Source organism: Vitis vinifera, chromosome 4 (assembly GCF_030704535.1).
Source record: "Vitis vinifera cultivar Pinot Noir 40024 chromosome 4, ASM3070453v1".
In the NCBI taxonomy this organism is placed as follows: Eukaryota; Viridiplantae; Streptophyta; class Magnoliopsida; order Vitales; family Vitaceae; genus Vitis; species Vitis vinifera.
The window spans coordinates 20,453,823-20,472,181 of record NC_081808.1 but is presented as its reverse complement, the minus strand read 5'-3'; the positions used below and the strand labels follow the sequence as shown (position 1 = coordinate 20,472,181).

General features: G+C 34.9%; 2 protein-coding genes across 6 annotated transcripts; both read left to right on the top strand.

Annotated features, from left to right (window-relative positions):
- The first annotated feature begins 378 nt into the window (after positions 1-378).
- Positions 379-13,423, top strand: LOC100257466 (uncharacterized WD repeat-containing protein C17D11.16). Of its 5 annotated transcripts, XM_059736430.1 has the most exons (19): positions 454-557; positions 1,258-1,629; positions 1,803-1,931; positions 2,064-2,207; positions 4,263-4,456; positions 4,637-4,716; positions 4,807-4,902; positions 5,018-5,141; positions 6,474-6,532; positions 6,632-6,700; positions 9,112-9,182; positions 9,309-9,405; positions 11,649-11,723; positions 12,008-12,106; positions 12,283-12,426; positions 12,522-12,551; positions 12,657-12,719; positions 12,930-13,007; positions 13,094-13,423. In XM_059736430.1, exons 4-19 carry the CDS (start codon positions 2,089-2,091, stop codon positions 13,175-13,177), a joined length of 1,482 nt encoding a protein of 493 aa, XP_059592413.1. In that variant the 5' UTR covers positions 454-557; positions 1,258-1,629; positions 1,803-1,931; positions 2,064-2,088; the 3' UTR covers positions 13,178-13,423. The 5 variants fall into 5 exon arrangements, with proteins under 5 accessions (XP_010649103.1, XP_002275719.1, XP_010649102.1 ...); XM_010650801.3 differs by lacking the exon at positions 1,258-1,629 and having other exon boundaries at positions 379-557; XM_059736431.1 differs by lacking the exon at positions 1,258-1,629 and having other exon boundaries at positions 453-557; positions 2,039-2,207.
- A 1,534-nt stretch (positions 13,424-14,957) lies between these two features.
- LOC100233020 (cysteine protease RD19A) lies at positions 14,958-18,051 on the top strand. The gene is made up of 4 exons (XM_002275723.4): positions 14,958-15,738; positions 15,857-15,976; positions 17,116-17,362; positions 17,503-18,051. Exons 1-4 carry the CDS (start codon positions 15,280-15,282, stop codon positions 17,778-17,780), a joined length of 1,104 nt encoding a protein of 367 aa, XP_002275759.1. The 5' UTR covers positions 14,958-15,279; the 3' UTR covers positions 17,781-18,051.
- The last annotated feature ends 308 nt before the right edge of the window (positions 18,052-18,359 follow it).

The window sequence follows — 18,359 nt, the reverse complement described above, 5'->3', positions numbered from 1 at the left end:
TTGAGTTAAAAAAATATTTGATTTTAATGAATAAAAATAATTTATACATAAATATAATACATATGAGATTGTAATAGTCCTTATAATAAGGAGGAGATCGATATAGTTTCATTATATTGTTAGATGAAGAGGACCCAACTTGTTGAAGATAATATTTATTTAAAAAATTTTAAAATATTTTTATTAAAACATGTTTTATTATATTTTAAATAAAAATTAAATTAATTTATTTAAAATATTTTATTTGAGATTTAATTTTTAAAATTTTATTAAAAATATATAGTAACAACTTTTTTTTATTAATATTAATTTATTTAATAATCAAAATAAAATTGGATAATTTATAATTATTTATATGGATTGAGGAAAATTGTTCTCATGATTTTTTATTTATTTTTTACCTCTACTAAATCTAAAAATTAAAAGGGCTACCCACTTGAGTTACTCCAGCCGAAGTTGCCCTCCAGCCGAGAGAAATCCCTTTTCTGAAGTTGCCCTCCAGCCGAGAGAATTCCTAAAAAATACCTGTTTTCCTCTGCCACTCTCAATCCTCGCAGGTACTAATCTAATCACGTTGATATTATTTTTTTTGCAACCCCCGTTTGATTCCCAAGAAAATCCATCCCCCATTCGATTTCCGGGAAAATTCATCCTCGTTTGATTTCTGAGAAAATCCATTCAAAACCCCCAAAGAAAACCAAAAAATTTGCTTTTCTTTTGCTCCCTGTGTTTTCTAGATCTGTTTTAAGGGTCTCTTTGCTGTTGTGCCATTGGATTTAAATTTCACGAACCCTAAATCCACGATTTTTGAGCCAGATTTTGTATCCTGTGCGCGGGCTGGACTGGTAGGAAATATCGGGAAATTTTCCGAAAAATCGGTAAAAATACCGAAATATCGGCGATATTTTGAAATTCTCCTCCGGTTGCTCCGCGCGTCAGATCCACTTGTGATTTTTCTCCGATTTATCGGTGCTTCACCGATATTTCGCCGATTTTGCCGATTTTTTGAAAAAACGATTTTGGTTTTAAAAAAAATTTATCCGTTCACCTCGCCAAAATTATCATATATTTGTAATAACTTTGCTCCACATCCCCGATCTCACTGTGTGTTTTTTAGGGTTTTTTTTTGTACTTGACTAGTGTTAAAAAATTATGAAATGCCCCTCAAATATACTCTCCTATAAGACATGATGCACAATAGATGAGTGGGAGGGGACAAAAATCTGTTATTTGATGGATTTCGAATTTGGGAGATAGGGTTTACAGTGAAGCACATCAAGACTGGTGAAGATGGGGTGGTGTCCAAAAGGGTTGTCGCCATTTTTGTGATGATGACAATGGCTGATTTCAGTGACCAGCTTTCGGAATCAGGATGCCTTGTTTAGCAATTCTGATGGCTACCTTGAGTTTTCAAAGTGATTCTGGGGTCCCAAAATTTGGCCCACTGCTTGAGCCCATAATGCAAACGTTTGGGCTGTGAGAATGTTAAAGCCCACAGTGAACTTTTGGCACCTCTTCGGCCCATGAATGGCAGTCACGCGATGGCCACGCGCTATACCCATCTTCATCTAAAAACCCAACTCTCCAAAACCCTATGCTCTGTTCGCGCTGCCTCTGTCTCACTCTCCGGTTTCTCCTCTCCCACTATCCTCTCTTGCTATCGGATTGATCAGAGATTTCCAAAATATCTCGGATAAATTCCGAAAGTATTTCCGAAATTTATTTTAGGTGGAGATTCATTAAGATTTCGTTCCATTTGTACATCATATAAGTAATACATGGTGGCTTTATTGAATTTGTAGATACGGTATAGGTCGTAGTAGGAGTTTTTTATGCTGGTCGGTTCAAAGAGCTAGGGTTTGTTTCACCTTTTTCTCAGAGGGAGAGGGGACGGAGATACAAGAAACAATCGCCCCCCATTCATCCCAGAGGTAATCCTGACCCTTAATGTTATTTTTCTTCTTCTTCTTCTTCAATATGATTAGCGTTTCAGCAATCCGGATATCTCCATTTAAATTCCTATATTTTCATCCTTTAGAGCTGTGGTTTTGAATTGGTTTCAGATAGAACACTGTGGTGTGAATAAGAATGATAGCGGCTATTTCATGGATCCCAAAAGGGGTGTCAAAGTCTGTTCCTTCGGTGGTTGAGCCACCTTCAAAGGAGGAAATTGAAGAGATGCTCAAGAACGGTGCTTTGGAGAGATGGTAAAAATTTTCTTTCTAGCCCTCCGTGTGTTTGTGTATTCATACTTATTTCCTCTGGTGTATTTAGTCTAATATTGGTAGACCTTGACAAGTCATTACTATTGTTGCTTTGCAGATTAAACTCCTACATTGTTCATTGTGTGCATGTATATAAGCATTTTGCACTGAAGAAACGAGTCTGTTAGGAAAGAACTGAATAAATAAGGGCACAACAATTAGTAGGAAATGTTTACCAATGCTATTGCAATGACAAGAATAAGAAGTCTATACAAAAGGCTAGGGTTGATATCATGTAGGAAGGGCATTTCCTTAAGATTCCTTGTGGGTCAAAGCTCTTTTGCCTAAAGTATATTTACTTATTTGTTGGATCCTGAATTAAATTTTGGTTACTTCAAAGGAAAAGGGCTATTTGATTAGCCAGGAGAACTTTAGCAATGCTTCTTAAACTATTCTAAATTGATCAATGTAAAGCCCACAGTAAACTGTTTAAATCTAAAGCGTTGCCTTTTGAGTTGAGTATATTTTTCCACTGTTGGGAAATTTAATGTCACAGTATTCCCTTCAATCATTTACTTTCCTGGCTCTTATAGGCCTCCAGTCTACATGATAAAACTTTGGCATGAGCCAGTTATTCACTTAAATAAGACGAGAAGGTATCTTACCAGTGATGATAAGATCTTTGAATGATTTGTTACATGATTGCTATTTCTTCTTGGAATTTGGTTCTTATTTGTTCTACATGTCATGAGGCTGGCAATGCTGTTTCCCACTTTTATTCTGCTTGATCCCATGTTTTGTGGTTCAGCTTTCTTTAGAGTAAAGTCCTACCAACTTGTTAGTCATAGGAGATCTACCTTCAGTCCATATATGCATGGGTTCATTTTATTATAACAATCTGGCATTTGGGTTATCTATGGATTATTGTAACCAAGGATAGAAAAATTGGGATATATCCCCAATTTTTAGTTGAAATATTGGGTGTCAGGCCTGCCTGACATGATAAGTGCATCGATATCTCCTTCAACTGAAATTTCGATTTTTTTCTGCATTTATCATCGATATTTTGGTGACATACAGATATTATACCGATTTTTCAGTAATGTTGCTGATCTAATCAGTGTCATGTCAGCATTAACTATTTCTTAAAAAATCTCTCATATGGCTGGATCCATATCCAGCCCATTAGTGAAGGCCCACACGGCCCAAGTGTAGTTGTAGTCCATTAAGGTGGGTTCCTCAATAAATTCACCATTTTTTCTCTTTCTATTTCTGATGTGGGATAGCTTTTAAGCTAAAGCTAAAATATAAAATAAAGGTGCACAAACACTACCAAGCCAAGGTTTGAACCTGAGTGCTCATGTGTGATTTTCGTTTGTGGGAACCACTAGACCGAATGTCTTGTTGTGTTATGTTTGCACATACAAATTCATATATACTATATAAATTAATTAAAATAAAATTATTATAAATAAATCAATTTTAATCACCTTACGATTCCTTATATAATATTTTAATGCAAAACAAATATAAATTTAAAAATAAAATTATTAATATTTTTAAATAAAAAACTTATTCCAAACTAAATATATTATAATTTTAAATTTAATTTGTTTTTAAATTTGGTCTATTATTACAAAATGTCACAAAACATATTATACATATATTTTTTTTTTAAAGAAAAATTTGAATATATGTATTATTTCTTATTTATCATTTTTTAGAGTTTTTACCCATATTTTCATGAGTTTTGATTAATTTTTGGTTCATTGTTATTTTATGTAAAAACATCCATCGATATTTCCTGATAAATCCCTATATATCTGTAAAATCAAGTTACCAATATATCTCTCAAAACCAATATTTTCATCCTTGCTTGTCACTAAGTATATTACCTATTACCATTATTTTATTTTTTTGGATATACGTGGAAAATGTTATATTCTAAATGGAAAAAAAAGAAAAAAAACTGTGATTGGAAGAATTGGGTCTGCATTGTTGTTTTGAGTACTATGTTGCAGCCCATTCTGTGCTTCTGATGCATTTTTTTTTATGCAGTGGAGATAGTGAAAGCGAGGAAGATGATGAAATTATGGATGCTGATGCTGCCAAGCAGGATGATACAGTTGCCCATGCATTAGCTGCTGCAGATGCCCTGGGCAAGACTCCAAAGAACTCAGGAACAAGTTTCCTGGACATAACTGATGGTCTGAAGGAACTTGACATGGATCATTATGATGATGAGGATGATGGTATCTCTATATCCAAAACTCTGTGCTGGGGGTGTTTTTAATTTTTAATTTTATTATTATTATTAATTTTTTATTGTGGTTGTGAGTTGGGGGAAATGGTCTGGAAGCATTTCTAAATCATGACTTTTTTATAGCATAATTTGTTTGTGAAAAATGTTGTATTGTCATTTGTGAACTCAGGCATTGAGGTATTTAGCAAGGGGCTTGGGGACACCTACTACCCAAGTAATGACATGGATCCATACCTGAAGGATAACAATGTGAGTTTGACTGACTTTTGAATACCATTTATGGCATTGATGGTGTCTTTTGACTTGTGATGCTAGAATAGCAATTTTTTTTTTGAACAGGATGATGACTCTGAAGAGGTTGAGGATATGACTATAAAAGCAGAGGATTCAGTCATTGTTTGTGCACGTAATGCGGATGATCTCAGTCATCTTGAGGCATGTAATAGTTAGCTAGAGTCTACATGCTTTAGTAACTCTCCCACATTCCTCTCCCTCTCTCCCCCCATTATTTATTGCCCCTCATTGGTTAGTTCAATATCTGTACAAGCAGGTTTGGATATTTGAGGAATCAGAGGATGGTGATTCAAACATGTATGTACATCATGATGTCATAATCCCAGCATTTCCCCTTTGCACAGCATGGCTTGATTGCCCACTTAAAGGTGGAGAAAAAGGTGCGTCTCATTCCACTTCTTGGTTGAAATTTGAAATTTGTGCATGCAGGCACATGTGGACTTCTCTGTTTTTCATTCAAGTTATGTCTTTTGTTTATTGCTTTATTATGCTGATTTTGTTTAAGAATGATTGCCTAATCTCCCATTGGCCTTACAAATTTTACCTTATTTTGGAAAGTGAAATAAAAGGACAATTATGTTGGTAATATTAACTAAGTTATGTACCTTTATGATTGTGGTTTTTGGATTGTATGGTGTTTTTATGTGTACCTATCAAAAAAAAAAAAAAGAAGAAGAAAACTGTATGGTGTTTTTATGTGTGCATCATGATGGTTGTAACTTGTAGTTTCTTGCTGACTTCCTTCCAAGAAATCCTACAACTTCATGAGAACAGGTTTTTTGGGGAACTTGCTTTAGAAAGATTTCTAATTTTCGTTGAGTCTACTTTTGCTTTGTAAAATTGTATTCTGGAAAAGAAGCATACCATTGCTTTTGGATGGTGGGTGAGGCATTATTGTTGGGTTGTCAGTGTGCTGTATTATTTAAGAACATCTGTAAAATGTGGACAACCATCCAATAGTGTCATTCACCTCTGTATCAGATGAAAATGTGAGTTTTTTTTTTTTTTTTTTTTTGAATTTTAATATTTTATTATTTTTTATTTATTTGAAAATTTTTACCTGGTTCACTTTTTTGTGATACCATACTATAGAATAATCTTTTTGTTGGGGAAGTTAATTTGTTTACCAATGATTGCATTTAAGGCAGTCAGTAGTGCAAAATTACGCCAATTGCAGAAATAATGGTGTTAGAAGTGGATCTTTATGAGGTGGGGTATCTATCAGTAGACCTTTAGTACCTACCAAAGAAAAAAATAAAAGGAAAAAAAATCAGTAGACCTTTGAGAAAGAAGGTTCTCATGTGTGGGGACACCTTTATATTGAATTGTTTTGGACCTAAGATATATATTTCTCACAATGCTTTAGAATTTAGTACAAGATCATATATATATATATATGTGTGTGTGTGTGAAGATAGTAGACTCAAGCTTCAATTGTGATGTTCTGAACCAGTTCTAGTTCATTTGTAAGCTGGCAATGCTGAAGCACACTGTTTCTGGAATCTGCTATCTGTGTTCTTCTCTGTTATCTTTCAGAAAAATGCAAATTTAACCACTTCATTATCATCTTCCCTTTCATTGAGCTTGAATATGCAACATCATCTTTGATCATTTTTGTTTCAACCAATTTTTATTTATTCAATGTATTTTTCTCAGATTGATGTTTATCTTGTATTTTTCTTTTTTATTAAATGATTTTCATATGTTGGCAGGGAACTTTATAGCTGTAGGCTCAATGGAAACTTCCATTGAGATATGGGACCTTGACATTGTATGTGAGCTATGGACCTTGATCTCATTGGTTTATAGTTGGTAAAGCTATTGTTTGAGATATTACTGCAAAATCTCTTACTGTTTTCATTGTTCTCAGATTGATGAAGTCCAACCATTTTTGGTATTAGGTGGTGTTGCTGAGAAGAAGAAGAAGAAAGCAAAGAAGGTCAGCTCGTGAAAATCTTATAAGCTGGGTGGTTTGAATTCTGATTTTTGCTTTCAAATTAACACTTCTTCGTACATTGCAAATAAGTGTTAGGCTTAGGTAAATCTAGAATTCTAATATCATTTATTGGTACGAGATCATATTTGTCTCAGTGTGCTTCTTCTAATTTTGAAATTGCATTGACTTGTTAGCATTAGAAATGGTTTGGAAGGAGGGAAAACTGATGATGAAGCTCCCTGTTAATGGTATTTCTTTTAATATGCCTATCATCGAGCAAATGAAATTTATGAAATGAGTCTTTTCAAGTGTTTTCAATTACTCAAAAAAAGCCAAATCTATTTTTTATTAACACATTGGAAACGATTTTGGTCAGTATTTAGTGGATGTTTTGCCCTGTAGGCTAGTCCCTAGAACTCCATATATGAATTAGTTTTCAAGTAGCGTATTAGACTGCTGGACAGAAAATGCGCCTGTGTTGAACATGTGTCTGTTGATGTGCTATGTGCAGCAGACCGACCCTAGGAGCGCCCAGGACATAAATTTATCTGTTTTTGTGGATCCATCACATAGGAAGTTTAACAAGGACATGCTTTTTTTGAAATACTATAAAAGAGTTGAGTTATGAAGACTAAGTGGTATACAATTAAAGTTTTACTAGAAGTGAGAAGTAATGTAAAATAAGTTCTCTGTCAAAGGAAGAGAAGCATGAAGACTGGAACAGTGAAATGTTGGATATAATTATATTGGGATAAAGACACCCGTGTGCTCATTGCTGTTTCTCACTGTCTGTGTTTTTTTTGTTTCTCTTTTGGTCTGGATTCACTGTGTCACCATGTCCATGTGGTATCCCATTTTTGTGTCCATGCATGATCAATTATCTTGTAATCAAGGATATCTGATGCAGGAGTAAAGGCAGAGAACCCATTGGTCTTAAACAGTATAGGTTAGGCTATATTTGTTGGTCAATGGGCATGATTGATGAGCTCAACTATACTTGGCTATTTGAACTTATGTTTAAAAAGCATGTACTATTTGTGGCCATTTGAAAGAAAAAACATATTATAAACACCAATAAAAAATGGGAGCTTCCCCACCGACATAGGAAGTGTTCAAAGGGGCCAAAAGGCTATAAGAAGCACAAACATATTCCACATCAACATTCTTACTACTTGAGCATAACCAGTCTATCAAGTCTGGTAGGGAACAGTCTTGTAGGGAGCAGTGAGACTAATGATAAAGGTCTGAAATAAAGGATTCCTTAAGGGATTTATCTGAGTGTTGCACCCCTTCAAAGGATATTCGATTTTGCTCCATATAGATTGTCCAAAACAAACATAGAGAACTTGTTCTCCTAGCCTTCTTTCTCTTTCATATCCATGAAACTCCCATGGAAACCCATTAGTAACTCTTTCATCAAAGAAGGGAGGATCCAGGAGTTGTGCAAAGCTCTATGGCCTCCTAGCTTTCCCATAATGGATGAGGAGATGGTCAGCTGATTCTTTTGCACTTGTGCACATATAATAATTACTTTCCAAAAACAGCCCCCTTCTTTTGAACTGATCCAAGGTTAGGATTCTTCTCCATGAAGCTTCCCACTTGAAGAAACCCATGTTTTTAGAGGCCCAGACTTCCTTTGAAGAGAAAAACGGTCCTTCAGCCAATTCCAAAGTCAGAAAAATCTCCAGCATTGGTCATATCTATGCATACTATATCAGAAAGAATTTCCCTATATTAGAATCATTTAATGGCTTCATCAAATTCCAGATCTAGCTATAGTAATTGGGTTCATTTTCTTGGTTCCCACTTTTAGCTAATGATGTAGATCGATTACCAATACACAAAGCCAAACATCCAATTTCTCTCTTTTTTTTTTGGTGGATTTTTATCCGCTTAAGTTGTACATTGTGTCTATATTTTGTATATGTTATTGTTTCATCCTTGATTTATATAGCTGTTTTGTTAGGTATTTCCTCCATTTTCTTTTTATCATCCTTCTATTTTTGGAAGGATTTCTTATTATTTACATGTGCTTAAAACTATTCATAACAGTGAACAGTTCATACCAATGAATGTTTTGTTTCCTGATGAGAAGTGCAATGTTGGATCTGTGATTTCCTTCCTGTGCGGTACTTCTCTTGATATTTTATAAAATGATGATCATTCCTACAAAAAAAATTTCTAGCTGTTTATGAATTTTCTTTTTGTTTGTATATTATAAATAATTCCATTTTCAATTTTTTTTTAATCTGTAGTAAGGTGCTAACCCAATGGAAGTTTATTTTGTTGCCAGTTTTCATGATAATTCTGTTTTCAGAATATTGGCAGCAATTTTTAAAAATTTTGTGATTTGATTCTGAAGATGGTTGATTTCTTGTCACTTCTCTTACCATCTGCATACTTGCTTTATTTAGACATCGGTCAAATACAGAAAAGGCAGTCACACCGATTCAGTGCTTGGTCTTGCTTGGAACAAGGAATACAGGTCTGTGCTTGTCTATGGTTATATATATATATATAAATTTATAATACTAGGTCTATGCTAGATCTACTGTTCTCTTTACTTTTTTTTTTCTTTTTTAATTTTTAAATTCTTTAAATCTAAATGCAGGAATATACTTGCTAGTGCAAGTGCTGATAAACTAGTCAAGATTTGGGATGTCACTTCAGGAGAATGCAATATCACCATGGATCACCATACGGACAAGGCAAGTATTGGCTTGTACTTTCACTGTTGTATTTTACTTCATGGCTTAAAAAAAATTTAGGGTAAATTACAAAAACTCTCTATATTTTCACTATTGTCTCAATTTGGCCTCTTAAGTCTTTTTTTGTTTAAAGTAATGCCAACCTTTAATTATGTCTAAAGGTCAAATGAGCATTTTTGTTGTAATTTTTCATCAAAAATAAATCGAAAACCTATGTGATATAGGCACATGAACATTACAATATCAATTAAAATTTATGTCTATGTTGGGTAATGCCCATGTGTTTGTCGTATGGGTTCTTTCATCGATTTCTGACATAAAATCCTTATAGATGGGGCTATATTGATAATGGACATAATTTAGGATTGGAGGGTTGATCCTTCTTCTCTTTGCTTATGAAATCTGAACAAAGTTTTTAAAGGCGTTCTTCAAGCGCACGTCGAGGCACGCTTCAGGGCGAGGCGGTTGCCAAACGCTTTGAGGCGTAAGAAAAAAAAAACGTAAACCCTAAAATGTGTATGCCTTAGGGGTTAACACGTGGCTGAGGTGCACCTCAAGCATGCTTTTCATGCCTTCTGGGTGAGGCGTAAGCCTCAACAGAGGTACTGAAGTGCCCAAAAAAAATTAAAAATCGAATAGAAATAAATCAAGAAAGAGAGATACAAGAAGATCCTCATTGTTTCGGTCTGTTTTTCTCTCATTGGGGTCGCCACTTTTCTGTTTCTCGGGTTGCAGATTTTCTCTTTGCTTTTCTCACATTTCTATCGTTTTCTTTCTCTTGTTTTGTTTCTCCCCCTCTTCATCTCTCTCGTTTCTTTGTTTTATGTCTTTTTTTTTCTTTTATTTGTGGAAAAAGTCAAACTGCTATAAGCTCTATCACGTGCCCTTTTAATGCATCTAAAATTCTAAATCATTATTTCCTATTTACTATTTCCTATTTCCAGTGGTTGAATTTCTATTTTTTTCCCTTTTTTATGATTAAATTTATTGAAAGAATTTTTTTTCCATTCCATTAAATCATTATAAAATTTATAAGAATATTATAATAAAAATAGAAATATAGGTCACTTACTTTATTAATTATTATTATTTTCTTTTCCTATTTTATAGTATATTTTTTTCTATATTCAATTTTATGATTGAATTATTATTATTATTTTTCAAATAAAAATAATTATGTACTGCAATTATTATTATTTTTTAATTTACATTATGGAATTATTAATATGGTTTTTTATGAAAATGAATTTATTGTTGATTTAATTTAATTTAATTTTATTGATTTAAAATTATTTTAAATATTTATTAACTATGAAAATTAGAGTCCTAAAAGGCTTAAGCCTCAATGCCTTGAGGCTTACACCTCGCCTTTAAAAACTTTGATCTGAACTTCTTGCTACTCCACTTTCACATTAAGATTATAGAAAGATGGTTACATCATGATAGAGGCATACAAGTATTCTATTATCACAATAGTAATAACCCACTGAGTGATAATTCAGTGAGTACCAAGAAAGGCATCAGTTCAGAGTCGAGAATCTCAGCAAGTAGCTGTAAACAGGCAGTTGGAGTGGTAGAGCGAGCCACTTGAGTCATCAACATGCGTGTAGCAAGGTCCTTATGCTGAAAGCTCAATTTTGGATTTAAGGGGTTCAAATGGGTTGGGTTTAGTACATGTCCAGAGCTGCCTGCTACTCTTGAGCATACCTTATTAATCATCAGTTTGAGAGATGCATCCTAAACCCGATCCATGTATTTTTGGGTGAAGCTGCATGCCACTTATATCTAAAGATTACATCAAATATGTTAATAAACTGTTTTAAAATGGATGATTTTGAAGTATAAGAAGATTCTAAAAAAATCAATAATTTATAAATTCTAATCTGGTTTGAGTTTGGCTGTGGGCTTGGTTTAACCCCAGATTTTGCTGGGGTTTAAAAGCCTCAATGACCATTTTGTTTTAGGTTGTAAACTTTTGGATAAATCTAGAATATGAAAGCAGGAGCTTTTGGAGCTTGTTTTGTAGTGCCAAACCCTGTCATAATACTGCCTGGATATTGTTGACAAACTTAAGTTGGTTTCTGTATTATATTTGGCAATTGGTTGCTACAGTAACTTGTTATCAGTGTTGTATTACTGATTAATGACCTTCTAGGATTATTGCACTCACTTATTTGAGCTGGTTTACAATGCCATATGTTATTATTTGTGTTGCTACCTTCTTTCTAATGAATTTCTTACAGGTTCAAGTAGTTGCCTGGAATCATCATGAGCCCCAAGTTCTTCTAAGTGGATCGTTTGATCGTTCAGTAGTTATGGTAATGGAGATATTTGCTTATTATACTGTTCATAATGAACTAATATTCTGCACGTTCATAAAAGCTATTAATGAGCAGATATTAGATCCTAGTTTGCTATTCGTAATGTCATTTCATTAAATACAGCCTGATGTAGAGCACCTCAACCCACATCCTTCTTTTCTTATCTTGTGTGTATTTGTTTTTGTTTTTGTTTTTTTTTCTCCTTCCTTTTCTTCCTTTTCTTGTAAGTGTGCCGCCCTTTGGTTCTCTGAACTGCAGTTCACTATTCTTATCTGTTGCAGAAGGATGGGAGGATACCAACGCATGCTGGTTTTAAGTGGTCAGTCACAGCTGATGTTGAAAGCTTGGCATGGGATCCACACACTAATCACTCTTTTGTGGTGCGGGCTTCAATCTTGTATCCATGACTATCTTCCTTAATTTATTTGCATGATTTTTAAACAGAAAAGCGATGCAGAAGTCATTTTGCACTGAATGACATTTCTTTGTTAAGATTTTAGTTAAGTGGCATTGAAAAAAAAAAACTAGGATTTATAATTTGCAAATATGTTTTCAGGTCAGTTTGGAGGATGGTACAGTTCAAGGTTTTGATGTTCGTACTGCTAAGTCAGATTCGGCTTCTGAGTCAAAGCCAGCTTTCACTCTCCATGCACATGACCAAGCTGTTTGCACAATCTCCTACAATCCCTTGGCACCTAATGTATATATTCATCTTGGCACTCCTAGAAAAAATATTTGCATGCTTGCTTCCTATATTTGGTTTATGTAATTTTTCTTTTCTGATTTTCTCTACAGTTTCTTGCAACCGGATCCACAGATAAAATGGTAATCTTCTATGATCTTTGTGTTGGCCTCTACCTTGTTACCCTGCATGGATATTACACAAATGGTTCTATACTCTTGATTGAGCTTTTTTCCATTTTGCCTCAGGTAAAACTTTGGGATTTGTCAAATAACCAACCTTCCTGTGTTGCAACCAGGAATCCTAAAGCTGTAAGGAACCCTCAATTTTGTATTTATTCTTGTGAACATTTTTTGGGTCAGGGAGTCTTCTTGAGTTACTTGGACAATGTCATCATTGTTATTCTTCAAGTCCAATCCAAATAGGTTTTGGCGTGTTTTTTTCCTCTTTGTGCGCCATGTGTGTGTGAGTATGTAAACATGTGTGTGGGTTTTAAGATTTGTTTTCTAATATGCTATCAGGGAGCTGTCTTTTCCATTTCCTTCTCAGAGGACAGACCCTTTTTGCTGGCTATAGGGGGTTCTACGGGAAAATTGGAGGTAGAGTGGAAATTCCCTCCCAAATTTTTGGTCCATCTGTAATTTTATCTGTCTAATCCATTCTATTGAGGTTTGATTACTTGCAGGTATGGGATACACTATCTGAAGCTCCAGTCTCAAGAAAATTTGGCAACTACAGTAGTCAGAGCATATCTAAACCCGAGGCTTGACTGAATTAGAAATTTAAAGATGCAGTTTTGGTTTTCAGCCTAAGAGCTTTCATGATAATGTGAAAGGAAGCGTATTTGCCCATGCATCAGCCAATTTTGTGTGTGTGTATGTGATTTGGAAAATGATTATAATGATCCTGTGCTCCACTTGAAAATAAATTATTCTTTCTGGTGACGTTTTAGAAGTTTTTGAAAATGTCAGATGGATCTTATAATCAAAGTTCTAAATGGATTTCAGTATGTGAAGAGGTGTTTTATTTGTACTTGAGCACATAACCATTTAATCGATGTATGTATCTGTTAGCCCGCATCCTCCTCCTTATCGGACACAGCCTGTTCTGGCACCCCACCCAGTGATGCCTCGGCCTAATGGGTGTAGACAATTGCAAAAATTAAACAAAACTAAACCAATAATAAGGATAATAACTTGTTTAAGCTGCAATGCCCCATAAAAACTTCTATTATTATCTTAGTTGTGTTATTGATTTATTTAATAAATATTTATTAATTTGAGGAGAGTATTATATATTGTATTTGTGTACCTATGTGACCTATAAATTTGAAATAATGAATGTGCTCCAAGTTAAATACATTGAAAATTAAATTGTACAAAAGGGAAGACCTGTAAAGAATAGAAATATGTCAAAACTTAAAGTAGAGATAATTAATTGTAAAAAATAAAAAGATTTTTAAAAAGAAAGAGAAATGCCAAAACTTAATGTCTTAAGAGAACAAAATGGTTTGAGAAAAAGTTTAAATAAATAAAAATAGAAGTTGTAAAAATTAGAAAATTATTCAATGTTATGTTATGATTTTTTTATTTTTATGAATTTCATCAATTATTAATTTATATTTTCTTGGATTCTTAAGGATTTTCTTTTTGAAATTATTATTTTATGTATATACTAAGCTTATCAATTAATTTCATCAATTAAGATTTTTTTTTGTTAATTGCATATCATTATTAATTTAAACTTTTGTGTAAAATGAATGAATTAGAAATTGAACACCACATAGTGTCCATTGAATTAACAAAAATAGTTATAATGATTTATTACAAGCCAAAATTTCATGGTAGGTGACAAAGTATTTCCTCCTCATTTTTCTAATTGAAAGCTTGCAATGATTAGAATTAAGGATTATCTCTTGCATGTCATTATAGTTGGTTATAAAATCTCTCAAATTAATCCAAAAAACATGCTTATTAATTATAAAATTCAACAACTACATGTTAATATATGATAAAATAAAATGTTGATAAAAGTACATGTATGATGATAAAACAAAAAGTAATTATTGATGAAAAATACTCTAAATGTTCTCAACATTTATCATTATAAAGCAATCTTGTGATCATTACAATTTATTTGGATCCCTCGAATATTTTGCAAATATTTTGTTTTCTAACTATTGCATTACTATTATTATAGATGATTTTGATAAGTTGGACCAATGAATTGCAAATTTTACTAGGGGAATAAATAATTAGACAGTTTGTAGATGAAGCCTTTGACCAAAGCATAGATTGCCAGCAAACATATGAGAAGTCTATAATTATTATCAAAAATAAAAATATTCATTATTTTTAATACATAAAAAGTATTTTTCCAAATACAGCTATTATTTAATTCTTTTTAATCAGAGATATTTTAAAAATAAATTCATAAACTTATTATTCACCTTTTTTTTCGGATGACGCCATCCATGACGGAGGCTAGCCGCCATGTCACTTTTCTATCTTCGTAAATTGTCGTATGTGCCCTTAAATTATAAACATAGCGACAATAATATAAAAACGTTTGGCTGTTTTCAATTGAAGCTGTGAGAGACGTAGTGCACAAATTCACAACGATGTTCTGTCGTCACGCTACAACTTTCGATACTGTTGTTGAAAACTGAAGAAATTTGGTCCACATCAGATTTTTGTAATCAAATACCTACCACATGTTTTTTTTTCTTTCTTTGCTCCGAGTCCAACTTCGCTGGACAACTAGCAAAAGATAAGAAGCCACGTGTCAAGAGAAATCCAATAAAGCGAAGATAAATATCAAAGCGCCCCAATACGGCTCCGTGGCTGTTAATCCTGTGGCTGGTAAGTGCTTATGGGTACCGTCTCTCGCTCCGCTCTCCTGTTTCTCATTCCCACACTACTATTCTCTGCGGCCGTCTCCGACATATCTTCCGATGAATCCGATGACCTATTGATCCGCCAAGTTGTGCCGGAGGGGGACGATCTATTGAGCGCTGAACACCAGTTTGGCTTATTCAAGGCTAAGTTCGGCAAAACCTACTCCACTGTCGAGGAGCACGACTACCGCTTCAGCGTCTTCGAGGCTAACTTGCGTCGCGCTAGAAGGCACCAGTTGCTCGATCCTTCTGCTGTACACGGCGTCACTCGGTTCTCCGATTTAACTCCTGACGAGTTTCGCCGGGATTATCTCGGATTAAAGCCGCTCCGGCTCCCAGCCGATGCACAAAAGGCTCCGATCCTCCCGACCAACGATCTTCCTACCGATTTTGACTGGAGAGATCATGGTGCCGTAACCCCAGTTAAAGATCAAGTATGAAATTGATCTCTATTGCTTTAAAGATTTTGTGAGTGGGTGACGGTACTTTTATTTTCAAAGAATTTGATTCAAAACACTCATGTTTATTGTTTGATTTAATTTGAGATATTAGGGTTCCTGTGGATCATGCTGGTCCTTCAGTGCAATTGGAGCCTTGGAAGGAGCTCATTTTCTTACGACTGGAAATCTTATTAGCATGAGTGAGCAACAGCTTGTGGATTGTGACCATGAGGTTGGATATTCTTTCTTTTCCCACTACTTTTCGATTTGTGTTGGGTGTGTAATTTGATAGTAACAGTTACCTAGAAGGATGACCATGAACTTGAATCCACTTCTGCACCCTTCCAAAAAGGTGGTTGCCAAAGAATGTCTCAATTGCGTCAAAGCTGAACTTATCTCTTACACTTCCCTTGATGATTCCAAGTCATAAAGGATCAAGTGCTTCCTGAGTTAAAGGGAATGCTTGGGATTCCTACATAAAACACCTTCTTGGTGGGTTGGCCCGACCATCAAGCACATAAGATGGTTTGATCCGTAAAGTTAAAGGTTCATTGCAAGAACAACCAAACATTGGTAAGCTTGCTTTGACCAGATTAAGAGGGAGAGAGGATTACCAATTAATTTCCAAATGAAAAATGCTTCCCTTTAGCACAATTCACATAGGATAACTGGTTAGCATTAATTTTTAATGATTTTGGAGGTACCTCCGCTTGAGACCATACTCCACCCTCATCCCACCTCTCAACCTATGTGGTTAGTCATTCCAATTTGGACATCCCACTATCCTTGTGGGAAGAAGAACAAACTGGCCCTTGCATTTTCGTGTTTTCTCCGTGGGAAAAATTCCTGATGCCATATTGAATATATAATATTTGAGGGTGCGTGGGGATGAGAATGCTAGCGTTCTTTGACCGTATTGATGTATATTTGAGGGTGCTTGCAGAACTGTTTTAACTTTTTACCTCTTTTTACATCTTACCAACACTTTAATCAACACTCAGAGGCACACTTAATTTTATGTGAAAGCATATGGTTTAAGAATGCATGTGTTAAGAGCAGAAAATATGTTCTTCCTATGGGATGGTAGAATAACTATGGGCACTAGACTTGCTGAATCATACATCCAAAGTTGTGGACATTTGGAACAAGAAATTATGTTTCTTTCACTTCCTACATACTAGTAGGATTGGTGCTAATAGTTTCTCTAGAGGTGTCCAAAACATTGTCCTCACATTCATTACAATTTGCTTGGTTCTCTATAACTCTGGGTAAAAATAATACTTGCTTGTTTTATATTCTCTTGCCTCATACCATGGTGAATAGAAAAATATATTGCCGTCTCTAATCAACTTAAGCTTGTACCTTTTGCAGTGTGATCCAGAAGAATATGGTGCTTGTGACCAAGGGTGCAATGGGGGGTTGATGACAAGTGCTTTTGAGTACATACTAAAAGCTGGGGGAGTTGAGCGAGAAGAGACTTATCCTTATATTGGATCTGATCGTGGTTCTTGCAAATTTAACAAAAGCCAAATTGTTGCATCAGTATCGAACTTCAGTGTTGTTTCACTTGATGAAGATCAAATTGCTGCAAATATGGTGAAGAATGGCCCTCTTGCAGGTAGTTAGCTGCATTTGCAGGCGTTTTTTTCCCCTTGTTTGTTAGGTTTGTTTTGTTGGCTTGATGAGGTTGATTTAGTGATGAGCTAAATTTGTGATTTGACTTGAAATTTCAATAATTCTGTTGCTCTGTACATACAGTGGGTATCAACGCAGTTTTCATGCAAACATACATGAAGGGAGTTTCATGCCCATACATTTGCTCAAGAAATTTGGATCATGGAGTGGTTCTAGTTGGATATGGTTCTGCTGGTTATGCCCCTATCCGGTTCAAGGAAAAGCCTTACTGGATCATAAAGAACTCTTGGGGAGAAAGCTGGGGAGAAGATGGGTATTACAAGATCTGCAGAGGTCATAACGCATGTGGAGTGGATTCCATGGTCTCAACTGTAGCAGCTATCCAGACCACCACCCAATAGATTATGAATCCATTGTGAAGGTACTAGATTTGTGGCACCCTTATATATATATATATGTAATATAATACATCTGAAAAGGGGTCTCTCGTAGGCATGGTCAAATGGATTGTAATAAGCCAGCAGTCATTCTATAAAACTTGCCTCAGGAGCTGCATGTACTTTTGGTCCAGTATGTATCGTTCATATTGTAACTGTCTTTTCGCATATGTTGCTTGATTTGATGATATAATTATGCGAAGGCAAGCCAGTGATATTAGGGTTTTAACCTAAATCGACTTGATTTTCATTATTGTTTCATTGCCTAACAGCTTAAACTTTTGAATCCAATTATTAGCTTGAAATTGGCATGGATGACCAAAAAATTAGTCGGAGAATTTTCAGTCACGTCTGGGATTTTGATTCAGGCCAGGCCTGGCTTGTGAGCCGGGCCATCCATGAACTAGTCTCCCCCTTTCTTCCTCAAGCCAGCCCACCCCAGCCCAAAAACACTCTACTCCCTGTCTCCCTCAGGCAACCCCACTCCTGAGGCAGCCCTGCCTAGCCCACCTTATACCCATCTACCAATCAGGGTTACTAAAT

Coding starts and splice junctions, on each gene's coding strand:
- LOC100257466 (XM_010650801.3), top strand. CDS start 2,089: ATGATAGCGGCTATTTCATGGATCCCAAAAGGGGTGTCAAAGTCTGTT. Junction 6,701..9,111: donor AGAAGAAGAAAGCAAAGAAG/GTCAGCTCGTGA, acceptor TGCTTTATTTAG/ACATCGGTCAAATACAGAAA. Junction 12,427..12,521: donor ACAATCCCTTGGCACCTAAT/GTATATATTCAT, acceptor TTTTCTCTACAG/TTTCTTGCAACCGGATCCAC.
- LOC100233020 (XM_002275723.4), top strand. CDS start 15,280: ATGGGTACCGTCTCTCGCTCCGCTCTCCTGTTTCTCATTCCCACACTA. Junction 15,739..15,856: donor TAACCCCAGTTAAAGATCAA/GTATGAAATTGA, acceptor TTGAGATATTAG/GGTTCCTGTGGATCATGCTG. Junction 17,363..17,502: donor GAAGAATGGCCCTCTTGCAG/GTAGTTAGCTGC, acceptor CTGTACATACAG/TGGGTATCAACGCAGTTTTC.